Below are 26,758 nucleotides of genomic sequence, written 5' to 3' on the forward strand. Positions count from 1 at the left end.
TCTCACATAAACCAGGGAGGCTACTAGGGATTCCACGTCCTTTGCTTGATTTTCGCATTTGCAATAGCGACTTTAAACTTCTATTATTAATGGTTTGGCTTTTGCTGTTAGTAAACTCGTGTTTAGATGTTTCTTCTTTGGTATGCCTTGCATTTAATTGTGAAATAGTTATTCATCAAAAATATTATTGCGAATATAGGATTTAAACATGGGATAGTGCTCTTGGTTGTGCAGTTCTCTTAGATGGTAACCTTCTATGGTTGCTCGTTTTCCTATCTTTGATGCATGTGGTGATTTGACATATATATCTGTGAAACAATAATTCAGTCTGAAATGAAACTTTATGGAGGCTTGGACACCATGGCACTGAAGCAACATTTTGGAAAGAAACTTTTGGAACTTGAAGAGGAGAAAAGAGCGGTGCAGGTAATAGAAAAGCAATGAAAATGTGATCGCACGTTGTCATTTTGAGCTTGTCAAACTGATGTTCCCTTTTTCAATTGACCTTCTGATGCAGCAAGAGAGAGATAGATTATTAGCTGAGGTTGAAAACCTTGCAGCCAACAATGATGGACAAGCACTAAAATTGCAAGACACGCATTCCCAGAAACTAAAGTCCCTTGAAGCACAGGTCTGCCCAATTGTACCATGTTCCATTGTATAGCCATGAGTGTCATGCTTAACTCTAATATCTTAAACATGTTTGCCGACCAGATACAAGATCTTAAGAAAAAACAAGAGAACCAGGTTCAGCTTTTAAAGCAAAAACAGAAGAGTGATGACGCAGCAAAGCGCTTGCAAGATGAAATACAATCAATCAAGGCACAAAAGGTTGGTTTACATTTCTCGTTTGCTTAACACCCTTTCTACCACTTATATGCAACTTATATTCTTTCCTTTTATAGGTACAATTGCAGCATAAAATTAAACAAGAGGCTGAACAATTCCGTCAATGGAAGGCATCTCGGGAGAAAGAGTTAATGCAGGTAGTTTGCTGCTATTACTTTTTTCCATACATTCTTCGTCTTGTAACATTTTGGGGGGTCATTATTTGAAAGGGATGACTTCCCTGCTTTTTCAGTACTACAAATGTTTTCATAAGAGTATTATATTCATGCATTACTGTTGAGGCAAGTTCAATTCATTCTGGTTGAAATTCTACTTTATGTTGTTAACCAACAATAATTTCCTTGGACCTTATCAAAAAAGATTTCCTTGAAATGCAGTTAAGGAAGGAAGGGAGAAGGAATGAGTATGAGAGACATAAATTGCAAGCTTTAAATCAGCGACAAAAGATGGTGAGCATTTTACTTTCCTTTTTGTCTTTGCATCGCCTTTCATTCTTCTGAAGCAGTTTTAATCTGCTGGCCAAAGTCTAATTTAAAAATCTTCAATTGTACTTCATGAAATGGATATGTGTAAGTGGCAATTTTTGTTATCCTTTACGAAAAAATTCAGCCACTTGAACATCTATCTGTACCCCTCCTGCTCATATTGTGGCTATTGTACATTTGACAGCGTTGATTTAGTGGGTAACATAAGTTGGTGGCTTTACTAGAATAATGTGGACAAGAGTCAAGCTCGTGTAAGGGGTGATCACAGTTAATATCTGAATTGTATATGACATCATGGATTTATTTCAGGTTCTTCAAAGAAAGACAGAGGAGGCTGCAATGGCAACCAAGAGACTGAAAGAATTGCTAGAAGCGCGTAAATCTTCAGGTCGTGAAAACTCAGGTTTGCACTGCATTTAGCTTTTATCTGATGCCTTTGTTGTGGATTACTGTGCATTTCTGTTTCTAATTATAATAAAGGGTATCAAGAAATTTGCTCTCATATAAAGTTCTACTAAGTTCTGAACTTTTAACTGTTCATTTTTACATATGTTCTGTTTAACATGCAGTTACTAGCAATGGCCACGTTACTAGCAATGGCCACATAGCAAATGGACAGGTACTAATCTAGCTCTCTTTTGGACTCTAATGGATTTTGTTTCTGTACCTGTTCGATCGAAGAATTTACTCAAGTATCTTTTGCATTCAGAGCAATGAGAAATCATTGCAACGTTGGCTTGATCATGAGCTTGAAGTGATGGTGAATGTTCATGAAGTTCGTCACGAGTATGAGAAGCAAAGTCAAGTGTATGTAATAAACTTTAGTTTACCTAAAGAAATCTTCTCTTAATGTGTACACACTCAACAATTCATGTTCTTTGAATTTCTTAAAATTGATTCTTTTCATCTCAGACGAGCTGCACTGGGTGAAGAGCTAGCAGTGTTGAGACAAGTTGATGAATTTGCCTCAAAAGGACTGAGTCCTCCAAGGGGTAAAAATGGTTTCTCTAGGTGCGTATACTAAACTCTTCTTATCTTTCAGCTAATAGTGGATTCTGTAATTCTCCAAAATGCAGCTGGAAGAGCATTAACTACATTAAACTACTAAAGCAAGTTCGGTGTAATGGATTTCTATTCATGGTTATCTGTTCAGGGCATCTTCAATGTCGCCAAATGCTAGAACGGCACGAATTGCTTCCCTTGAGAATATGTTAAGCATTTCATCCAATTCTCTAGTTGCCATGGCTTCACAACTTTCAGAAGCAGAAGAACGAGAGCGTGCCTTCAGCAATCGTGGGCGTTGGAACCAGCTCCGCTCAATGGGGGATGCAAAAAGTTTACTCCAATATATGTTCAATTCTCTTGCTGATGCAAGGTATCTACTGATGTGTTTTGCATCTTGTAGTATGAGTTATTATCTGAAGCTTCATAAGTAGAAATAACTAGAATCTTTATGCTCTGTATTCAAGAAGGAATTGCGAAAGGAATTAGAGAAACTGAAGGTCTACTGCAACTAAAACTATCTGAAACACTAGAATAGGTCTTTTGAGCTTAGCTGTGGAATGTGGATTAGGAGCATACTGCTTAGGTCCAGTAGTGAGAGTTTTCAACCCAAAAAGATGTTGCATCTTGGTAAGCTAGGGACGTCAAAAGGTAATGAAAGTGGGTTCCAAAAGGGTAAGCAGGTCTTGTGTTTACCTTAGAGAGTACATTTAGTCTCCATATGTTTACACAAGTGTAAAATTCCACATCATCCCAGTCAAAAGAGTTCCACCCCAAAAAAAAAAAAAGAAGGAAGACAGAACCTTGGAAGATTTCCTTAGGAATGAGTGCATACGATACCCCAACGGAACACTATCTCATGTGGTACTTGGGGTCTAAGTTGCTCCGACACGGCAGTTTAGGTGCCGTACCCGTGTCGACACGAAACTAGTATGGGTATGGGTATGGAATCTGTACCGGATGCGGTCAAACAATTTTGGGTATTTTGACCATGACACACGGGAAAATTCAAGACGAGATACAATTTGATTCCCGAAATCAGAACCAAATCTAGGGTAAATTTGAAGAAAATAGCATACCTTATCTAGGAAATCAATCCTTTACTTATCTATAACTTGAGAATAAAAAAAATCCACACTTTACAAGCTATTCGTAAATATTCCACAAAATTTTCATTATTTAGAGATATTTTTATGTTTTTTATTTTTTTGAATTATTTTTAGACGTATCCCTGCACCCGTATCCGTACTAGGATCCGTATCCCCGAATTTTAGAATTTACATCTTGAAGGATCCATTCTCTAGATCTGCGTGTCGGACACCCGCACCCGTATCCGAGCAACATAGCTTGGGATAACTGTCTCTACCTCAAAGTGCATATGAATTCTGTGGATTTCTGACATGACGTCCAGCTATTAACTAAAAACAATTCTGTAGAAGCAACATCTCATTTAGTTCTATTTGCGGCAGCCCGCGGGATTTTTTTTGCTTTAACCCCTCATTATGTCATCCAGATGCCAACTTTGGGAGAAGGAACTTGAGACCAAGGAAATGAAAGAGCAGATGAAAGAACTCATTGGTCTATTGCGGCAGAGTGAAATTAGGAGAAAGGAAGTTGAAAAGGAGCTTAAGCAAGCTGTTCAAGATGCATTGGCTTCCCCAGCTTCGGTAGGATTTTACTTTCTTTAGTCCCAGATTATATATCAAGTGTTTTAGATCTTATTTTAAGGGAAGCATGCAAGGCTTTTAGATAGTAATATTTTTTGAGTTTTGAAAGAAATGCCTGATTGAGTCTTTCTGCGTGCTACATGGTTAAGTGCATCATGTTTATGCATACTGTTGAACTGTAGTTACAAGATCAGAATGGATTACAATTCTTATGTTTTACATTTTCCCTATACTGATGATGTTGCCATGAGAAACAGGTTATCTCTAACAAGCAATTTGTTGATGAGATGAGCGGTCCACCGTCTCCAATCCCTGTACCAGCACAAAAACAGCTCAAATATTCAGCTGGCATTGCTAATGCGTCAGTCAGAGAGGCAGCAGCCTTTATAGATCAAACACGAAAGGTTGCTCTAATGTTTTTTTTCCCTACCTCTTTGACAGTTGCCGAACTCAATTACCATTATTAACAAAAATGGCTGATAATAAGCTCTAATGATGCAGATGGTGCCACTAGGCCAATTGTCGATGAAGAAATTAACAGTAGCAGGACAAGGTGGGAAGCTGTGGAGGTGGAAGAGAAGTCATCATCAGTGGCTATTACAGTTCAAATGGAAGTGGCAAAAACCTTGGAAACTCTCCGAGTGGATTAGACACAGTGATGAAACAATTATGAGATCACGGCCCCGTACCCAGGCTCTGCCAGATATTATGTGCAGAAATGGTCACTAGCTTATTCATGCCAACTGTATATTCTATTCTGATCTCTTTTGACCCCAACACATGGTACAGGAAGAAGCTGGAAACAAGTGCTGGTAAGTTCTATTTTTTTAACTATACTGTGATTTCTCTCTTATTTTCTGGGATTTTAACTGCCTTTGCCTCCATAAATTTGATAAATGAACACTCGTTTGACTGATTTCACATGGTTCCATATTTTGGTAATGGAAGCATTTCGTCCTGGTTATGGACAAAAAACAATTTATTCAAGGAATAAATTACAGTAGGAGTGTCCGACGCTTGGCCACACTTATGCTTAACTTGGATAACTAACATTGCAACATAAACAGTGAATTGTGAGCTATATTATGGTTTATCAGGAAGCATAGAATTCTGTCGTTTCTTACTTGAAGGGAAAATGTAAAAAACGAGAAGCATTGACATAAAGGTCAAATTGCCTAGTCATAGAAGCACTTCAATGTGCTATCTATTGAGCCTTTATCTATTTATTAGGTAGTAACTTATTTTCAAGAACATGGGTTAATGTCATTTGCAATACAGGTATTATACGTGCAGGTTGCAGTTCAAGTGGTCGAGCCGTGGAGGGGATTTTGGTATTAGGGTGTTCTTAAAGGAGTGGTTTTAGTTGGAGTTGCTAGATCTTTGAATTTTTAAACTGTGGTTATTCATCAGCAGCATCTTGTGAATATATTGAAGCTACATTAGGATTGCCTCAGTAATTACTGAACAATACTTAGAAAGTGGATGGTGAAGTTGCCATTAGATTTTAGTTATAGGAGATTTGTGTATACATTTTGGCAAATAACATAAACTTGAAGGAATTCCTCCGTCAGGTCACAGAAGCATGTCAAAAGATCCTATTGTTTGAATTTGTTTTGGTCATTCTTGATAAATTTGTGTAATGTACATTGTGTGTAAGCACAACATTGATTTTATTTAAAGTATAATGAAATATGCAGCATTTTCTATAGCAGCTGGACTTACTTCTTTGGTCCCTTTTTCTTGTTGTATCAAAATGGTAGTGTAATAACATTTCACTTTATGTATTTATGGAGAACAGAACTAATAGAGACTTACCCTCCCCCCCCCCCCCCCCCCACACCCCTCTTTTCTCTCTACACCATCTCTCTTCACCTGAACCAAGCTAGTTAAACGACCAACCAGTTGCAGTGTACGTGAGTGCATTTGCAATGGAATGGTATGTTAGAGTGAGGGTATTTTGCATTTCTTTTGGTGATATGTTCCGGAAGTTGGTGGTCGTGCTACTTATACCAGCAGAGCAGTATTTAGGCCTCGTTTGTTTGCACTTAATGGAGGTCTGGATCTTAATTATATTCATATATCAGACATTAAGTGCATTTGTTTTTAAAGTCTTAAGCTTAATTATTCAGATCTTAATCATTAAGTAGGCGTTTGGACATGAATTCCAAAAAAAAAATCAAATTTGGAATTTCACTAAAATTTGAATTGAAGATGAAGTTGTGTTTGGTTATAATTTTTGCAAAATATTTGGATGTCTTTTTTTCAAAATCATGAAACATGATTTATACCCCACAACTTGTAAAAAATATCAAAATCGCTCCAATTTGATTATCCTATTTGAAAGAAACAATCAAACATGTTATTGTTTAACTGTTATCATGTTCTGCTTTACTGCAATACACGGAAGATACAAAATCAATATCACATTTTCTAACATAGTTCGCTCCCAACTGCTGTTACCACTGTTATCAAACATGTACGTTAATAATTGATGGGGTCATTTTATAAATTTTAAAAGTATAGGATAAATTTGTAAAATTAAAAACTAGCAAATTCTCATTTTCAATTGCAAAACTGGTAAAACCAGTTTTTCAAATTTGAAGATATTTTTTCAAGTGAAATTGGAAAAATTGGGAAGATTTTGATAACCAAATATTGTTTTAAAAAAAATTTGGAAAAAAGAAAAAGTTTTGTATGTCCAAACGGGCTCTAAGTGTGTTTGTTTTTGGAATTTTTACATTCCTATGCCACATAGGAAACCTTATTACCCTCAATGTTTAAGGTTTGATTTAATTACACTTAGTATATCAAATTACCAATTCTATACCATACTTAATTAAGGGTCTAATTAATGGGCAGTTTTTACTCCTTAATTAAAGGTGTCCATATATCCCACGTTTTTCTATCCCCTAATTCCATTGTGTGGGACCGTCATTAAGTAATAGAAACGGAACAGAAGAGATTCCAACTGAAGATTTGGGTTGTAAAAGGATATCCTTGTCTTGGTTCGACTGAATACAGATTTCATTCAGATTTTCTACGCTTTCATAGAGGTTAGCCAAGCATCCATAATTCATTCTATTCTTTTTTAGAAGCCTAATGACAGTGGCCGCTGGCAATGACAGAATGTGAAAAAGGAAATCGACACAGTCCTTTTCAGCCTCAGCAAATAGAACTTTACGGGCCTTGGTTTCAATCAAAAGCTTCATGCTCAATTTGGATTCAAAAGTAGCCATATTTGCAGAAGATTTTGTAGAAGTTTTAGTCATTTTGGATTTGTGAAAACAGAAAACAGTGCATCTACAATCAGAATACAAATAATCTACAATTTATCTACAAAATATCTACAAACTGGATACATTGAATTTTAATATCCCAATTCCCATTTCAATTGTAGCATAATTGACATTTTCGACATAATTGCGTTTTTTGCAGAAAATTTGTAGAAGTTTTAGTCGTTTTTGATTTGTAAAAACAGAAAACAAAGCACCTACAATTAGAATACACATAATCTACAATTTATCTACAAAATATCTACAAACTGGGTACATTAAATTTTTATATCCTAATTCCCATCCAATTGTAGCATAATTGTGATTTTTGACATAATTGCATTTTTTCAGAAGATATGTAGAAGTTTTAGCCGTTTTTTATTTGTGAAAACAGAAAATAAAGCATCTACAATCAGAATACAAATAATCTACAATTTATCTACAATTTCTGCAATATGTCTTCTTCTTCTTCTTCGAGTTTCAATCTGAAATTCTGTCAAAACCAAGTCTAATCTTCACCAAAACCCCTCAAAATTGAGATATAAACTCCAAACCATATTTCCGATTATTTTCAACAACACCCAATCCAAACAAATAATGATTTTTGAAAACCTAAATTTAAATTCAAAGCTTTCAAGCTTTTTAATGGCTATCAACAGTGAAAAATATCTGAAAGAATATTTACTTCCATAATGGCTTCCTGATTCGTCGTAGGTGATTAAGGCAGAATTTTAATGTAGACTCAATCAATCCCAAGATTCTTTCCTGATTTTTAGTGCGTGATTAAGGGAAAATTCTGCCCTATTAACTCCTAATAAACGAATGGTACAGAAATTGTAGGAAAAATGTGGACTAGGCGGGTAATTTAGATACTATGAACATATTTGGTAATAAAGTTTCATATATGGTATAGATAGGAAAAAACCTCTTTGTTTTTTACTTCACAATCACTTAATGGGTCTGAATAGGTTGCATGATTAAGATTCATAACAGAGATTAATTTCATTAAGTGCTATCATCTATATCCATTATTAATTTTCGTCACCGCCTACCATTATCAACTACCACCATGCCAACATCACCACCACCATACTCAACCACCACCACCACCACCCTCAATCATAGCCGCCACCATAATCGACTACCACCACCCACCATCCGCATCACTCCCACCACCATTATTCTCAAACACAAACAACACTCATCCACGTCAACTAACCACCCCATTACCATCAACAACCATAACCTGCACTGCACATCATTATTAACTACCACCACCCACTATTATGGTTGTGCACGGATCGGATTGGATCGGATTTAGCATATTTCGGATTTCGGATTTCGGATTCTGAAAAGGGCAATCCGAATCCGATCCAAATTAACATTGGATCGGATCGGATTTTAAACTTTGGATCAGATAATTTTTCGGATTGTCGGATCGGATTGTCACAAAATTGCTGGTTAGGACTTAGGACCATTCATCTCCTAAAACACCATTTAATTAGAAAAAACCATTCATCTCCTAAAGCACCATTCAATCATAATCAAAAAAATTGAGTGAATAAACACCATTCAACTCCTAAAACACCATTCAATCATATTGAGATTCACTGTTGTTGGTTGTGGAATCAGTTGAAGCATCTCTTTCACCAAAATTTTCAACAATTTGAAGTTTATTCGGTGTCTCTGTCTCATCTTCCATCTACCAAAACAAAAAAAAAAATCAAAGTAAAATCAAAGTTGAAAAATAGAACATGAAAGAGACATAAAAGACATAAGAGAAGGGAAGAGAGGCGGAAGAAAGAGACATAAAAATCAAAGTAAAATCAGAAGTTTGAGACTTTGAGTCTTTGAGACTCTTCGGTCTTCACTGAAGAAAAGAGAGGCGGAAAAATCTAAGTGAGTGAGGGGGTGTGTAAAAAATGAATAAGCCTAACCCTAAAATTTTAGTGTAGTATTTATATAGGTACATATAGTTTCGGATTTCGGATCGGATCGGATTTAGATCATACCAATCCGAAAATCCGAAATTTTATAAAACACAATCCGTATCCAATCCGAAAATCCGAAATCCGAAATAGAGTGGATCGGATCGGATTTCGGATATCCGATCCAAATGCACAGCCCTACCCACCACCATCTTCTTCAATCACATCTACTACCACCTCCCGCCATTATTAACTATCATCATTCACCACCACCATCCTCAATCATAATCGTCACCACTACTAATCACCACTAGCTACTACCCTGAACCACAACCATCAACCAAAACTACCACCAACCACCGGCTCTAGTCGGCATTCATAAGCACCACCGTTACCATCGCCACCAGCAACTACCATATCTTTAAAAAATTTATATATTTTATTGATAGAATATTAGATTAATTAATATTTCATTTGAATTTTATGTTTATTAATTTTCAAATAAAGACAAAGTTTATACATTCAGATGTTAAAAATCAAATGGAAGTAATCATTAATATTCAGATCTTAATACACATCTTAATATTCAGATGTCTTAATCTTAATACACATCTTGATATTCGGATGTGTATTCAGATTCAGATGCCTTAATCTTAAAAAAAAACAAATGAGGCCTTAGTATGCTAATCTTCAGAGGCGAAAAGATTGTTACGCACAAGTTTGACTATGGGTATTCAACGGGCCGGGTTGACCTGTTTTCGGACCGGCCCAGACCGGTATTAACCCGGTTCGGTCCGGACTGGTTGTAGGGGCCGGGTAAGGGGTTAAGACGTTTACATTTTTCTTACCCGTTAACAAGACGGGTCAAACCTAGTCAAGGGAAAACAACGTTGAACCGGTTAACCGGACCAGCCAGGATCAGTTCAACAGCTATTTTCTGAATTGTTTTTTTTTAAAAACAATCCATTTGACCGTTGGCAACGGTCAGCTTCCAATTTGACCGTTGCCCAATGGATATTTTGCAAGAATAGCCCTTTTTGGGCAATTTTTCTAAAAGAAATAACACTTTAGGTAATTACTAAGTTAGCCCTTTGAAAAACTATAAACACACCCCCACCCTTCCCCCCACCCTCCCTCTTCATTTCTTCGCTCATCTCTTATTTCTCATACTCAAATTCTCAATTCAAGTTAAATCATGCCCCATGCTTCTAGAGTGCGCTCATATGTTTGGGAACACTTTGAGGTGGTAGAAGAAAATGAAGAAGTTCACAAAGTAAAGTGCAAGAACTGTGGTGGAGTCTTAAATCTTCGTCTAAAGTGGGTGGGCACATGCTATTTTAAGAAGGCATATGAAGAGTTGTCTTGAGCGTCCTCCAGAAATTCGTATTTATACATCAAGTTATTATAACACTTAAGTGTCCTATATAAGATTTATACTATAAGTTATATTTTTTTTATGTTCATGGTATTATCTTTAATTCGTGATGAATGTATCAAATATAAGGGTTTTAAAGTCTTTGAAATTTATTCAAAGACTCTTTTTATAAAATTATTTTTTTTATTTTATATTTTACTTTCTATGAATATAAATGACGATAGTTATACAAAATAATAAAAAAATTTTAAATAAACCCGGCCCAGCCCCTTAGACCACCGTTCCAATATTAAACCGGATGGGCCAGACCCGTTAACACGGTATGGAAAAACCAGTAACTGGCCCGGATTGGTGATCGGCCAGTTACTATTTTCCTCGACCCGGCCCGGCCCACCCCTTTGACACCTTTAAGTTTGACACAACCATAATTTACAAGCTCACACAAGGGACATGCGTATTATTTGAAAACATCTTAAACGGCACAAATGTGCACAAACACACTCCTAGAACCGCGAATACATTTCCTGTAACCAATATCTAACCATATGACGTTAAGTAATGGGTACTACATCAGGCATTCATAACTTCGGCCACCAAATTGGCCATGTAACGCTTACAGCAACATGCCTTTATGGAGAGTACATCTGGAACCAAGAGCAGGTTATGTTTATAGTAGAAACTACCACCTATGGTGCACATCCATAACTTCGGCCACCAAATTGGCCATGTAACGCTTACAGCAACATGCCTTTATGGAGAGTACATCTGGAACCAAGAGCAGGTTATGTTTATAGTAGAAACTACCACCTATGGTGCACAAGCACCATGCACGAGATATAAGCCTCTCATGATGAGTAATGACATGAAAAATGTAGCACTCTGTCCAAGACCGAGCAAGGAGATGTACCCCATTCAAGTAGCAAACTATGTCACATTTTGCAACACCAGAATGAGTAGTGCTCATCTTTGCGGTGCGTGCTAACTAGACCCCCACACTGTAAGCAGACAAAGCTGGTTCCATCAGAGAATGCATCAAGCATTATCTGTTTTCTGCCAGTTTCAGCTAGTATTGACGTTCCATCAACATCTACTTCAATTGGTTTATCCACTGTATTATGTTCAGACGGCTGGGATACAGGAGGCATGGCCTCAGCAATGGCACACTCAGCAAATAAAGAAGCCAGCTCATCTGCAGCCACACTTGCCTGTACTTTATTTCTGTACAGTTCCTGAGCACGATTCAGGGCTTGAAATACAGCTTGCTCACCGCCTTTGGTTCTCATGGCCATCACCACCTGTTACCGCATTTAATTAATACCAAGATTAACATGAACACAAAAAGAAAATGAGAATTTTTCATAACACTATAATGTCAGTGAAAGTCTGAATATATATATATATATATATATATATATATATATATATATATATATATATATATATATATATTGCAGAACTAATTGTTTTTGGGCGTATACCCCACTAATTTTTGCAACTCAGAGTCATGAGGTCCATTGAACTGCTAAAAGCACCTTAACATCAATCTCTATCTTGCCAAGTGTAAGTGGTCCTTTAGCCATTTGTTCAAGGCCATTAACAACCTAGAATAAATCTTACGCATGGATGCTACATTTCTATGCACAAGCCATTAGTCCCAAATCTTTTGAAATATCTCTAAAGTACCAATATTTCAAAAGATTGTAGTCCGGACAAGGCTGCGCACAACAGACCTTTGTAGTCCGGCCCTTCAAGTATGTTATGGACAAGTGACTTCATGGCCTATGACACTCGTCATGCCAAGGGGCCATTTTACATCCTATAATTAGCTAATCATAACTACATTATGTGCAATCATACGCACTCATAAGCCTTCCTTCAACAGCTCTCTCACGCCCAGTTTTTCAAATGTAAAAGATGTTTGACAAGTGCTTGAAGGTGAATCTACGCATAAGCTATTTGTTTAAGTGGAAAATATATATGGACGAGTGGCTTCATGTTTCGCTAAGTGGCAAGTGGACATAATCAAGTGTCTTGCCACTTAACATGTAACCATGACAAATGGCATGGTTAGAAACATCTCTTCCTATAAATACCCCATTTTTACTCCTCCATGAACACACAAAAAATTGGCCTAATTATGGCTTCCTCGTGCATCACAATTATTACTTTATCCTAATATCTACTCTCTTTAGCCTTATTTTCTACACAATTAATCTCCATACAAATGCTTAGCTACTATATCTTTTCTTCTTTTCCACTCATAAGTTGTTGGCTGTTATTTAAATTTTGATGCTCTAGTACTCCTTTTTCCATCAGAGGAAGGCTACTTTAATCCTGAGAGAAGTTTCATACTGCTGAAATAAGTAAGTTAAAAATAATGACACTAAAAATGTTATTTATTTATGAGGAGATAACAAGGAGCTTGAGTCATGCTAGACATCGTCCTGTTTCAGGACAGTGTCTAGCACAACAGAAATCCACATATATCTGCTCGTATATAAATAGCAATAACAAAACCAACAATTACACCTCAGTCCCAAACAAAGATGGGGTTGACGATATGAATCCTCATATATAAATATTGTCAATATTTTTCCTTGCTTTCAACAATCAAAGAAACTATTTCATCCAGGATTAAACAAGTTTGCCTCTATGAGGGAGTAGGAGCAACAAAATTTAAATAACAATTCAGCAAGTCAGAAAAGAAGAATAACAACAGGAACAGTTAATAGTTTGTTGAAGAAAAAAATCACAGGAAGAAACACCAGGCGTAAAAGAGTTGTTGAAGGATGCTTATGATTGCAGAAGAATGGGATTACGACTAGTTAATTATTAGATGTGAAACAGCCTCTTATCATAACAAATGTCATATGTTATGAAGTCACTTGTCCGTAACCCCATGCATGAAGCCAGTTCGCTAATCTCTTTAGCCACTTGTCCACAACTCTCATGCGTGAAGCCATTTGTAAAAAAATCATTTGAAATGTTGTCAACGATATTGTCAATTAAGAGATACTTCAAAGGATTTGGCAAAAGTGGCTTGTGCATGAAATGTGACATCCATGCACAAAATCTATGTGAGGTAGCTAATGGACTTGAACAGTAAAATGCAGAATAATTAATAGTAACACTTAACAAAAAGTTTTAGATCATACCAATTAGGCCTCAAACCTAAGGAGGTTTATGAGGTGACAATAACACCACTAGAGTATCTTTTTTACAATAACACCACTACAAAAACTTTTTGTTTCTTAAATCTTAGGCAGTGAAACAGAGAGTCTACTACAGAATCGTATATCATCACAGTATGGAATAGCAGATATGCTACTTCAGTTATACTGGAACTGTTTGAGACATCCCAAGAAAACAGCTTACACTGCCAGTACTAAAATATTTAATGATATCTTAGCATGTTAACTACGTTACATTTCTCCACCAATCATGTACTCACCCTTCATTGACATAAACAACAGATTTGACAGGCAATAAGAATTCAGCTAAGCTCTTAGAAGTTATCCATGAAGTGTCAATTCTAGCACGTCTAACAATCTATTTATCCATCAACGCAGACTCTCTTAGTGAATCTTCGCTGACAATGATTACAGGATAGTGTATCTCACATTCCACAATAGGTAGGTATGAATATCTTTCTTACATATTTCAAAAATACTCTTGTAAAATCTACACAACTTCATAACGCCATTCCTATGAGACACATGAATGTCAGGATGTGTAGTCCAGAATTGTCAGCTAAATCCAAGTTATTACAGTGTACTTCGTCTGTCTGGTTTAAATTATGTAAGTATCTGAGATTATTTAGATTGGTGATTATTAAAGAAAAAATTGATTAGATTAAATCAGCTTATAGTTGGTTATTAGCTAAAGAATAAATTTTCTGTCAAAATAACCTAATAGTGAATATGATCATGAAAATTAGTAGAAACCAAAAAGTGAAATTAAATCTGTTAAAAATGGGCACACACAAAAAAAAAAAAAAAAACACTAGCATTTACATAAAAACTCACCGCTCACTCAATAGTTAAATTAAGAGACAGTTAGCATTCATTTCCAGTCAAACAAAGAATTTAAAATCATATAATAAAATTTCAGAAGACGAGGCTAAAGGTAGGGAGGAATGAGATTACCGCTTGGAGAGCCTGAGAAGGCTTGCCTTGATCGATAAGCTGGCGAGCAGTAGTGAGCATGCCTCTAACGACGTCGTGTTGGCCCGAACTGGAATGCAGTTGTGACGGTGGAGGTTGCGGTGGCGCCGCCGTGGACTCCGCCTCCATCATGTCAGTGTCCGTACTGTCCATGGCATTTCAGTTGCAATTTGCGATCTGCACTTTTGTCGCTAAAGAATACTTTATTTCTGACTCTTATTGTACTGAAGGGTTGGTATTTGATTGAAGGTATTAGTAAAAAGAGATAAAGATAAGAGAAATGGCGAAGAGACGAGCAGATGTTTCTAGCAATTTCTGGAATATTTGCCCCTTCCCACCCCCAACACTCATCTTTCCTCCTCGGCTCTTCTATCATCGTCCCCTCGGCTGATTGTTCTCTTATTGGGCCTTTTGTTTTATGGGCTTTTCACACTTAGGCCCAATTAAACTACAGTCCAGTGACCCATTAATCCATTTTCTTGCGCGTAAAAATTACATGGTATAACTAATGTATACACTGTATTTATCATACATAAATACACTTTGAAATAATTATAATTCGTAGCTATTCTTTGTATTTTGTAGCAAGGTAAATATAATGTATACAGTGCATGGAGTCACATACAATAATACAATAATTATATGTATCACTGTATTAGGCTCTAAACTGTAGTACTTTATAAAATTCTTCCTGTACAAAGGTAGGGAATTCGACAAAGAAAAAGTACATAAAGGTAGGGAAGACTCACATCTAATATTGAGGCATTTAATTGATTAAAGTTATGTATTGTTTGCCACTCCTCGAGGTCAAGTAGGCATATATTAACCTGAAACGGACATGTGTGTTTAGTGGTTAGATCGAATTAATTGTGTTGCTAACTCTTCGACTACACGAAAAGTTTGAACAAGGCAAACAATGGTGAAGAGATTGCTAAATTCGAAGTCGTGACACTATTGTTTAAATTAATTATGATCTTTGGTGATCGAACTAATGACCTCGTTATTAGGAGCGTACAAAGAAAATCGATAAATTACATCAAATCGTTAATCCGAATCAAACCGGTGGAAAAAAATACGATTGTGGTTTGGTTTGAGTTGGTTTGGTATTGAAGGAAAAAAAACCCGATCATAATTGGTTTGGTTTTGTTTTAACTAAAAAGTCAAACCGAAACCAAACCAACCGATAATACATTTATATAATTTTTAAAAATATTGTATGCTTACAAATATTTATTGTACTGTAATTTATAAATATGTCTTAAAAAATTTCACAATTTTATCTTTTAACGTATTATTTCAAGTTTGGACTTAATATTCTTGAATGGTAAATACATTTTATAGCCCATAAAATGTAGTTACTCTAACAAAGTTCAGATCAATACTAATGCTAACAAAAGAAATTCAATGCAATACAGAGAATGACAATAGTGTTGGATATCTATTTTTTAGTTTTATATTGATTTATAGTAAAAATGCATAACTTAGTTTATCTTTTTCTTTAGTGCTTAGTTATGTAATTAATAGTACTTATTAGCTATACTTATTTTAGAATGTCCTATATGTATTTTTAGATTATGTTAATTTTTATTATGGCTTATTAATTAGCAATATTTGCTATATGCAATTTTATTATTTTTGTTATTAAATATTTTAGTATAATGCTATGACTTATCTCATAATATTGTGTTATTTTCTTGAAAAATACATTATATAGTTATATCTTACTAAGACTAAAGAAATATTTGGAGCACAACTTACATATTTTGTGCTAAGAAGACTTTACCGAAAATAAACTCGAAAAAATCCGAAAAATCCAAGAAAAATCGAGATTGAAAAACCCGGCTTTGTTAGTTTGGTTTGGTTTATAGATTTAAAAATCCGACACCATTGATTTGGTTTGGTAATTGAAAAATCGGAACCAACCCGACCTATATGTACACCCCTACCCGTTACTCAATTACATAATATTTACATTTTCCGTGAAAACTAATATATGGTACCAAAGTTTATTGACTCGCACAATTTAGGAATCAACAATGATAAACAAGCAGAGTACTTTGTTTCCAACTTTAAGCAGATGAATAGGTAGTTCGGCAAGGTTGGGAAATGGTCTCATCGGGTATATGTAGCCCATGATTATTTCTCATTTGGGCAAATGGATGGAATGACTAGATTGCGATTGTTATTTGCTCATAGCTATACATCAAAATCAATTCAAGTAAGCTAAAGCAAAAGTGCGCCATGGAATAGTTAGTAATTTTGGTTAACACATATATAGTGAAGGTACATGGCAAAGGGAAAGAGTTTCTTTCCTTTCAATTGTTATGTTGATTGGTGAAGTATACCTTTCATCACATGTCATGAAGCATAACATTATCTGCTATAAAAAATACACCATGGCCATTTTTGTTCATTGCCCTTCTCATGGAGTTGTACGTGAATGTTACTGTTCATACAGCTCATAGGATTCAATTATGTTGTGCGGACTTTTCAAAATGTTACCGTACCTTTGCTGGATCCTTCAAAAATACATTACTTTTAAAGAAATTCGACACACATTCGGTGATATTTCTGAAGAGTCAGAGCAACATAAAGATTAAAAATTCCCAAATCTAAATCCACTCTTCATATTTATTAGTGTATCATACTTGGAACAAAAAACAAAGAGATAGAGGGCTTTAGCGGGACATGAATACGAGCATCTAGCTGTGCAGTGCAACAAAATGCCTGCTAGGATTATATTGACTACTTAGGTTGTCCACACCATATTAATTTGTTCATGGGTGAATATATTCATTTGTCCAGCTAAAACAACTGAGTTTTACGTTCTCTCTTTAATATAGACACCTACTCACCTCTATCAAACCACAAAATAATATTGCCAGTCTGAAGAATGTGTACGGCCTCCAACAATAATTATTTTACGAATTCAACCTTCCAAGTACTGAAAGAGAAGTAGCTCCAACAGCCAACTAGATAGCAAGCTGTATTTTTTTCTTGAAATGTACATTAAATATTCTATCACTTTTTACTGGAAATAGCTAAACTTGCTACCTTTTTCCGTAAAATTATTAAGACTCCTATCTACTACCAAGATTCAATTTATCATACAGTTTTTAAAAAGGGTATAGAGAAAATAAATCAACTTAGCCCGTTTGGACATAAAATTGTTTTTCCTTTTTTCCAAAAAAAATTCACTTTTTTTCAAAATCAGCGTTTGTTCATAAATTTCCAATTTTCACTCACAAAACTTCAAAAACAACACAAACTGAAATTTATGTCCAAACACAACTCTAAATTTCAAATACTATTTTTACGTAAAAATTGCACGGGGCGCCCTATTTTGTCGCCCCCATTTAACCTATACCCATTTTTTAAAAAAGTTTTAACTTGTACCCACTTTTTAAACAACTTCAGCCCCCTTTCTCCTCCTCCTTCTCCTCTTCAAAGTTATATCCGCCCTCTATCCGATAGGCCACTCCTTTCTGAAGTCGCTGATTGTGAAAATGTTCCAATAATTGACATGGCTGTGGAGATATTCTTGACGAAGTTTATTCTTCAGCTATCTCTTTTAAATAAATATTTCTTACTATTACTCAGAATTACTTTTAGTTGTAAGTACTAAAAACTCAAACGCGACAAGTAATTTGGCAAGAATACTAGCTGTTTGATTTCACAAGAACTTAGATTGCTATACGACGTGAATTCACACTTTGAAAATCGTCGTGGATTGCCATACGATGTGATTCCCGCTTTGAAGATTATTGTGGATTCATAGTAATAAATAGCAAAAATTCGACAGTTACAAAACAAAAACTTCAGCTCTAAAGCTAAAGTTCGCCAGTTACAAAACAAAAACTTCAGCTCTAGAGCTGAAGTTCGCCAGTTACAAAACAAAAACTTCAGCTTTAGAGCTGAAGTTCACTAGTTACAAAAACAAAAACTTCAACTCTAGAGCTGAAGTTCGCCATTTACAAAACAAAAACTTCAGCTGTAGAGCTGAAGTTCGCCAGTTACAAAAACAAAAAACTTCAGCTCTAGAGCTGAAATTCGCCAGTTACAAAACAAAAACTTCAGCTCTAGAGCTGAAGTTCGCCAGTTACAAAAACAAAAACTTCAGCAATTACAAACAAAAACTTCAGCAAATAGAGAATAAAACTTCAGCTACTATGCTTAAGTTTAGCAATTACAAACAAAAAATTCAGCACACTTGCTACTTCAGTCCCGTCTACTAGAATGCTGAAGTTTTGCGTGATTGCCTTTGCTACTTCAGCCCCGTATGCTGAAGTTACGCGAAAAAGTGAGTACGCTTGCAATTTTTTTGGCAAAGCGGGCTCATGTTAAAACGTGACCCAAAAAGCGGATATAGTTGCAAATGCCCCTATTTTTACTTGAAATTTTTTTTCACCATTTTTGGAAATTTTACAATTCTTATGTCCAAACGCCTACTTAGACTCTTGAGAAAAGAAATGGGCCGGGGAATACCCAATGTGAAATAAGGGGATAGTATTTAAATAAGACGAGCTACTTATGAACATGCTAACAAAAGTAGTCTTTAATTTCCCCTAACTAAGAGCTCCAAAAACTTAAGCAAATGAAAATCCGTATATAGTCTTAGATGTTTCTGCCTTTTTAATTTCCCCTTTTTTATCTTTTCTTTTCCAACGAACAATAAAAGGTCTTTAGAATATAATACAGATTTAACTTTATAACTACTTAAGATTTAGTAACTAAGAACTAGGAGGTGCCAGTGAGGAGGTCCATATCATGACTATCTTCCATTATTACAGATTCTTTGATCTCTTGTATCATCTTTAACACTTGCCACATTGTTGGTCTTTGCTCTGGTGATGTCACTCTACAAGCCATAGCTACTTCAAGAAGCATTTCCAACTTATTATCTTCTCCACTTCCATCATGATCTTCTCTAGTAGATTTCACCCAATGGATCATATCATCTGGCATTAAATATGGATGTTCTGAGGGATGTTTTCCTGTTAGAAGCTCAAGCAAAAGAACGCCAAATGAATAAACATCGGATTTTGCACTGGCTTGGCGGTGATGGTGGTGGTTGTGACTCAACTTTCGAATTTCTGGAGCCTTGTAGGCTGCAGAATCGGGGTCCTCGTCGTTCGAGGGGACGGCGAGGACCGAGAGGCAATAGTCGGCTATGCACGCCTCGAAATCGGAGCCGAGGAGGACGTTAGAGGACTTGAGATTGCCATGGACAAGCCTCCATGCTTGGTGAATGTAAGAAAGTCCTTGAGCTACGTCCTCTGCTATTTTCAAGCAAGAAGTCCAGTGAAGTGGCTTTGCTCTTGATGACTTGGAACCTGAACACGTGGCACATTGACCAGTCAAAGTATGTTTCAGATGCCACGTCAGATCGACCAAGTTTGATAAAACTAACTAAATTCAACAAAGAATAATATAAGGCTTTGTATTAAATATGCGACGGTGGTACTGAACATGCAATAACAGTATTCTTTACATTACTTTAGTAATGCCGAGTGCTGACCCCCACAATACTATTAACTTCAAGTTACGCAATCACACGTGAAACAAAATTAAAGTTACATTCTTAAATCAGATTAAATAAGTTTTAATAACACTAATACCTATGATTAGGACACTAAACAAACATAAAAATATTGTACGAAGATAGAAATCGGTTTCCAATGTTGTCAGGGTCAGCTGCAAGATGCTCTGTGTCTGTGAAAACCTTGGGGTTGAGGAACTGCAAAAATAGGAGTACGACCTATTTGATTGAACAGCAGACTAAAGTATTAAATTTCTTAAATTATTTATAGAATATATATTCCCACCTCTTTAATTACAGTATTTCTTGGATAAGGCTATGATAAATAAACAAGGAGTCCTTCAGAACAAAGCTTTCATCAATGGGGCACCTTTAACAGTATTTGAAATTATGCAACTGTAGTACCACATCTTTTATGATTTTAAATAAATGTAAATCTTTACATTTCAATTTGATGTGAACTTTTTTCTATCAAACTAACGTCTCGGTGAAAAATGTCATATGAACGAGAGAAAATGTTACTATTAATATTAGGGCAAAGATCACTTTTAACCTGTGGCAACTATTATCATTCAAATTAATGTCATTTTCTCTTTACGTTCATATATTAAGATCAAGAACAAATAGAATTAGGTCTAAATCTCTTGGAAGAAAAAATATTAGGTCAATTCTTTTCATCAATTTAAGTTTCGAAAAAGAGAGTTATTCCATAATCCATACCTATATTGGTGGATTAACCGAGGTGAACATATAAGGAAAAAAAAGAACAAATAGAGAAGGAACGTACCATGAACAAGAGAAAACAAGCTGCCATTGGGCTGATAATCATAGACCAAAAGCCTTTCTTCCCTTGCCTGAAAATAAGCCCGAAGTGGTACCAAATTCGGGTGTCTAAGCCCGCCCACTGATTCCATATGCTGCTCAAACTCTTCCTTACTTGTTGTACCCGCTAATCTCCCACCATCCAATCTCTTCACACAAACAATCAGACGGTTATCAAGCACCGCTTTATAAGTGGTCCCCATTGTCCCTCTACCCAAAAGCTCAGCAGAAGCTCTCATCAGCTGCTCCAGCGTATAAACCTGCACCTCACCTGCACAGAACATTAAGCTCCCACTTTTCCCCATCACTTGCTGCATTCCTTGTTGTACTCTTTTCACCTTCTCTTCTAACTCATTATTGTCTTCTTCAATCCTCATTACTGCTTCTGCATTGCCACTAACACTTGGATCAAATGCACCTTTCTGGGTTTTTTCTCCCAATTTTTTCGAGTTGTTGTGCTTTTTCGTCGCTAATGCTAATAATATTACTGAACATATAAGGACTAAACAAGCTGTTGAAACCCCAATAATGAGTAAATACTTTTTATGGGTTTTGTTCTCTTTACTTTTTAAAGCAACCCCATTTTGTAAATCCTCGTTCTGGCCGAGTTCTGCCGGTGTTTTCGGTGGCGGCGGTGTAATTTTGGTGGCGGCAGCCGTGGATGGACTGAAAAAGGGTTGTATTGGACGGCACTCTTTGTGTATGATTTCACCACAAAGTCCTTTATTATCTGAAAACGATGCCGTTTTAAACCGGGACAATGTTTTAGTTACTGGAATAGGACCGGAGAGGGTATTGTGAGAAATGTTAAATATTTGAAGTGAAGATTGGTTCAGCGGTGGGACTGAACCGTTTATCCGGTTCGAGTCAAGCCGGAGATAGTACAACCGGTTCAAGTTGTTGATAGAAATGGGTACTGAACCGGTGAGATTGTTGTAGGACAGATCAAGAGTTTTGAGCCTGTGAAGAGTAAATATAGAAAGTGGTATTGAACCAGTGAATAAATTATGGTCAAGGAAAAGAACTTTGAGATTAACAAGGGAAGAAAGATCAGGAATGGGACCAGTAAGTGAGTTATTTTGAAGACTCAAGACACGTAGTTGATCAAGTTTAGACAATGTATTAGGAGGAAATATACCACCTAAGCTTAAACCTTCAATTGTAACACGAACCACTTTCTTTTCTGCACATTGTACACCTTTCCATTTGCAGAATCTGAAGCTTCTATTAGCAGAAAACTGGAGTTTGTTTCCCAAATCAGCTTTGTATTTGAATGCTAACAATGCTGAAGCATCTGAAGGAATTAACAAACTAGTGGAAGGAGAATGTAAATGAGAAGAACCAGTGGTTAAAGAAGATAAACATAAGAGATTAACTACTACTACTACTACTAAGAGTTGATGTATTTGCATCTTCTCTCAGTGCAAGAAGAGAAAAGAGTTGTTGGGGGTTCAAAGATTGAATTTTTACGACCTTTTTTTGGTTTTCTTTTCTTAGGTAGCTCTATAATGTGGCTATGGTCTTACATTATGCAGAGAGGTTTAGAGGTGCAATACGTGACAAAAGAGGTGAAAGACTGAAGAGAGGATATGGCAAAGGCACAGTCAGATTCACGTGAAGATATATGAGAAAGAAAAAGAGAAATGAAAGTTTAAAAAAGGAGGGTGGGGACTTCCAATATTAGCCTGGCTACATCTCTCTCTGTTTCTGTGTCAGCCATGGCCATATGTTTGTGAAAATTGTTATAGTAGGACGCAATCTGGTCATACAATTACAGATTCTGTTGTTTTTGGAGTCGTATTTGATACGTTGTTAACTGAAACAGTATCTGGTCATTACAAGGTCTGTCGTTTTATGGGTACTCTATTATGTTAACCAAATTGATTAGGAAAATTCTTTAGTGGGCCATCTCATATTTTAGTTGTATGAAGTTAAGGACTGTTCTTCATGGGTAACATGGTCCAGTGATAAGATTATACATACTTGACTGTTGGCCCATTCTTGATTGGGCTTGCCATATGGAATAAATAACCCAATTAACTGTCCACCAAACCGCTCAAACTAAAAATAACCGTTGAATGTATAATATATGCATAATTTATGTATTATATAATGTATAATCAATGTATAATCTATGTATATGGCTAAAAAAAGTAAACAATGAATATGACCGGCTATTTGTGTAAAAATCCCGATCTAATTATGATTTTTGAGATGGCCTAATTAGATTTGAGTATAACCCCACAGCGATCGAAAGTATTGATTCACAATTAACAAAATACTAGCCAATTTATTTTTGAAGTAAAATGTGAATTGATAAATTCATAAATTAGATGAAGCGTCATGATTAAATCAGAAACTAGATCAAATATATGTAGTTGGACTTGGAAAGCGAAACGTGACAATCCTTTGAGCCAAGATGGGTGTTAAGAATGATAACGGAGTGCAACAAAACGGTATTTATGTGATCCCCTGGACAACTAATTTTGGGCCTAGCCTGGCTTGTCGGACTTATGAATGATTTTTAAGCACGGAGGAATTACATCATATACTGTTGACATGTCTTTCTTTTACGAAAATTTAAAAGGAAATATCATTATATTAGTCATTATGCTGCTAGACATCTTCTCCACTGTTGTCGAGGAGAAAGGGGATCGAATGAATGAACTAGAAATGGCAATATTGATGATTCACTGCAGCTTCCTCTTTCATACCTTGCCTATTTCTAGCAGAAATTTGCATGTGCAGCACTACATGTAACTTTCACCTAATAGTTACCGGATTTGATAAAGTCAATCCCAAGAGGCAAGAGCACTGTTCCAAACTACTTTATAGGGCCCTTCACTACTCTGAACTTCGGAAGCTTGTGATCTAAAAAAGTTCAAGATATCCCAACCCGTCAGATGAACCACCATTAAAACCGTCATTTACCCGCGCGCGGGGGAGAGGTGGTGGTTGGGGTTTACTCATTATTAGCATGCATTTAAATTATACACGCGGATAATTTGAAAAACTGACATTATGCACCCTTTTAAAAGCCAATTTAAAGTGACTACTTATAGGAACGTAAAGTGGTAATGTAAAAAAGATAGTGACATGTTACAACTGATTAGCAAGATTAGCTAATTTCAATAGTGTGTAACAAATTGATACAAGCTTAAATTCAACAATTCATGTGCATTGTGTGAAAGCTTGTAAACAAAGGTTAATAATGCTGTGATCTGCGTTTAAGAGATGAACTTCGATGAAAAGCGTAAAGTATGTTGGAAGAAAATGTTGTGCTTATCTATAACACAAAATAATAATAAGTCTAGTTCCTGGAACATTTAATAAAGTTTACTTCTGTTCACTGAAGGAAAAATAAAATAAAAATAAACTTTATGAAATGAAGTGGATATATCACTGCATATTCCGCAATGGTGTATGAGTTTGTCGGAGCCTAGGGTCTCTTACATCTCTTATTAGTCGCTTTCAATTCTGAATCCACCATGCATTATTATTGAGCTAGGAATCATCTTTACTTTATATGCAAGGGCCACTTAGACATTCTGTGTCTCTTATATCTCTTATCTTAGCTGTTTAAGTACTGCTTGTCAATAAACTTGCTAAAACTCTTGTTTCAAGATGATTTTGCTAGAGATACTTGACATGTGATGAAAATACTGAGGAATTCTTGGATTATGGCATGTGTAACTATATTACTTGAGTAATTACTCAAAGAGGCCTCTGCTTCTGTCCATCTTAGCTATTTAAAGGAGCATCTACTCACTGACAAGTTAATTTTACATAAGCATTTACCCATCAGGGTTCAACTAAGTTTTGCACGAGTCATAGATAGTCGGCATGGTTGTGCACACTATAAGTGAGGATGGTAAACAGGGCGGGGCCTTTATGGTTACATAAGCATTTGACCCAAAAGGCATTTTATAGTCTATAAACATTTGACTTCCCATAATAGTAAACTAAACCTACTGAGGCATACTCCAACAAGACAGTCATCAGTCACTGCATCAACACATTGTTCATAAGTAAATTTATATTTGACTTTCCATAATAGTATAGTAAACCTACTAAGCCATACTCCAGAAAGACAGTCTGGCCCTTTCGCTCTACCCCTACTCATCTTACGCAAAGCCCCCACGACCTCCTCCACCTTAATGCGCCTGCAATACCTAAAATCTCGGAGACTCTCTGAATGCCCCAAATCCCCTAGCGCTATATCCCGGTCCCCCTCCTCGTTTAGAAGACCATAGAAGTACGTCTGCCATCTCTGCTTAATCTGGGACTCTCCCATCAATACTCTACCATCCTCGTCTTTGATGCACCTTACTTGGTCCAGATCCCGGGCCTTTCTCTCCCTCACTTTAGCCAGCCGAAACAACTTCCTGTCCCCGCCTTTCTCCCCCGACCAAACGCTGCATTCTTAACCTCCGTGACCGCCAGCTTTGCCTCCTTCCTCGCCACCTTATACCTCTCTCTATTCGCTCTCCTCTCCTCCTCGCTTGTGCTCCTTGCCAACTTCGCGTACGCTACCTTCTTCGCCTCCACTTTACCCTGGACTACGTCGTTCCACCACTAGTCGCCTTGGTGCCTGCCAGAAGAACCCTTCGATATCCCTAGCACCTCTTTCGCCGCCTCCCTCACGTAGCTCGCCGTCGTTGACCACATAGTGCTCGCGTCTCCACTACTCCTCCAAGCTCCCATAGCGGATAACCTCCCCTCCAACTCCTAGGCTTTATCCTTGGTTAAAGCTCCCCATCTAATCCTCGGTCGGCCACGAGCATACCTCTTCTTCCGCTTCATCATAATGCCGATGTCCATTACTAAGAGCCTATGCTCAGTCGCGAGGGTCTCTCCCGGGATAACCTTGCAATCCTTGCACAACCCTCTATCACACCTTCTGAGGAGAAGGTAATCAATCTGAGTCTTCACCGCCGAACTATGGAAAGTAACCAGATGCTCCTCCCTCTTCGGAAAAGTCGAGTTCGCAATCACCGGGTCGAAAGCCTTAGCGAAGTCTAACAGCGAAGTACCTCCTCCCTTCCTATCCCCAAGGCCAAAGCCACCATGCACCTCGCCATAACTACCAGCAACCGACCCAATATGGCCATTAAAATCCCCTCCAATAAATAACCTTTCAGTAGGTGGAATGCTACGCGCAATCTCGTCCAAACCCTCCCAAAAGCGCCTCTTAACCTTCTCATCCAAGCCCACTTGCAGCGCGTAAGCGCTAACGACATTGAGGGTGCACTCACCAATCACCAACTTAATAAACATTAGCCTTCATTCACTCGCCTAACCTCAACGACAGACTCTCTAAGATCCCTATCTACCAAGATACCAACTCCATTCTTACCCCTCGCGACTCCAGAGTACCACAACTTATACCTGTCCGCATTCCTCGCCTTTGACCCTGCCCACCTAGTCTCCTGGACACAAGCTATATTAACCTTCCTCTTCTGGAGAATCTTCGTCAACTCAATAGACTTACACGTCAGTGTGAGCATGTGATTTTTGCCATGTTTAATTTACTCCTACAAATCCATTAAAATTAGGATTTTTCCTTAATTATTTGATTTCTAGGAATTAATTGCATAAGTTTGGTGTCTCGTTTGCATTTTTTGTCTGCGCATTTTTATTCAAAAAATAAATACAA

The 26,758-nt window shown here is 36.8% G+C and overlaps 4 protein-coding genes across 8 annotated transcripts in view; 1 reads left to right on the top strand and 3 right to left on the bottom strand.

The window, feature by feature from the left end:
• The window catches only part of LOC109225003 (kinesin-like protein KIN-4A), a 12,594-nt gene extending 6,883 nt beyond the window's left edge, over window positions 1-5,711 (top strand). For 3 of the 4 annotated variants that reach the window (XM_019389591.1, XM_019389592.1, XM_019389593.1), the window contains exons 13-26: window positions 328-426; window positions 518-631; window positions 715-831; window positions 906-986; window positions 1,227-1,298; window positions 1,644-1,737; window positions 1,904-1,953; window positions 2,044-2,141; window positions 2,247-2,345; window positions 2,488-2,709; window positions 3,850-4,003; window positions 4,261-4,407; window positions 4,505-4,815; window positions 5,282-5,711. In XM_019389591.1, the coding sequence (XP_019245136.1) occupies window positions 328-426; window positions 518-631; window positions 715-831; window positions 906-986; window positions 1,227-1,298; window positions 1,644-1,737; window positions 1,904-1,953; window positions 2,044-2,141; window positions 2,247-2,345; window positions 2,488-2,709; window positions 3,850-4,003; window positions 4,261-4,407; window positions 4,505-4,732 (1,575 nt within the window). In that variant the 3' untranslated portion in view covers window positions 4,733-4,815; window positions 5,282-5,711. The remainder of the gene's footprint in view (window positions 1-327; window positions 427-517; window positions 632-714; window positions 832-905; window positions 987-1,226; window positions 1,299-1,643; window positions 1,738-1,903; window positions 1,954-2,043; window positions 2,142-2,246; window positions 2,346-2,487; window positions 2,710-3,849; window positions 4,004-4,260; window positions 4,408-4,504; window positions 4,816-5,281) is intronic. The other variant, XM_019389594.1, reaches the window with a different exon arrangement.
• LOC109225005 lies at window positions 11,016-15,102 on the bottom strand. 2 transcript variants are annotated; one of them, XR_002067793.1, is made up of 3 exons: window positions 14,724-15,102; window positions 11,386-11,873; window positions 11,016-11,264 (listed from the first exon to the last, which is right to left on the bottom strand). XR_002067793.1 is itself a non-coding variant. In XM_019389595.1 (2 exons), the coding sequence occupies exons 1-2, from the start codon at window positions 14,892-14,894 to the stop codon at window positions 11,508-11,510; spliced, it is 537 nt and encodes a 178-aa protein (XP_019245140.1). In that variant the 5' UTR covers window positions 14,895-15,102; the 3' UTR covers window positions 11,016-11,507. The 2 variants fall into 2 exon arrangements, 1 of the variants encoding a protein (XP_019245140.1); XM_019389595.1 differs by having other exon boundaries at window positions 11,016-11,873.
• On the bottom strand, window positions 19,282-22,874 carry LOC109225006 (probable inactive receptor kinase At5g67200). Its single transcript, XM_019389596.1, has 2 exons — window positions 21,068-22,874; window positions 19,282-20,074 (listed from the first exon to the last, which is right to left on the bottom strand). Exons 1-2 carry the CDS (start codon window positions 22,512-22,514, stop codon window positions 19,479-19,481), a joined length of 2,043 nt encoding a protein of 680 aa, XP_019245141.1. The 5' UTR covers window positions 22,515-22,874; the 3' UTR covers window positions 19,282-19,478.
• Window positions 25,831-26,379, bottom strand: LOC109225099 (craniofacial development protein 2-like). Its single transcript, XM_019389691.1, has one exon. It carries the CDS (start codon window positions 26,377-26,379, stop codon window positions 25,831-25,833), a length of 549 nt encoding a protein of 182 aa, XP_019245236.1.

The sequence above is a fragment of the Nicotiana attenuata genome, chromosome 4, assembly GCF_001879085.1.
Source record: "Nicotiana attenuata strain UT chromosome 4, NIATTr2, whole genome shotgun sequence".
Lineage (NCBI taxonomy): Eukaryota > Viridiplantae > Streptophyta > Magnoliopsida > Solanales > Solanaceae > Nicotiana > Nicotiana attenuata.

Coding starts and splice junctions, on each gene's coding strand:
- LOC109225005 (XM_019389595.1), bottom strand. CDS start 14,894: ATGGACAGTACGGACACTGACATGATGGAGGCGGAGTCCACGGCGGCG. Junction 11,874..14,723: donor CTTCTCAGGCTCTCCAAGCG/GTAATCTCATTC, acceptor ATGCGGTAACAG/GTGGTGATGGCCATGAGAAC.
- LOC109225006 (XM_019389596.1), bottom strand. CDS start 22,514: ATGCAAATACATCAACTCTTAGTAGTAGTAGTAGTAGTTAATCTCTTA. Junction 20,075..21,067: donor CTTGTTTTCTCTTGTTCATG/GTACGTTCCTTC, acceptor CCACGTGTTCAG/GTTCCAAGTCATCAAGAGCA.
- LOC109225099 (XM_019389691.1), bottom strand. CDS start 26,379: ATGTTTATTAAGTTGGTGATTGGTGAGTGCACCCTCAATGTCGTTAGC.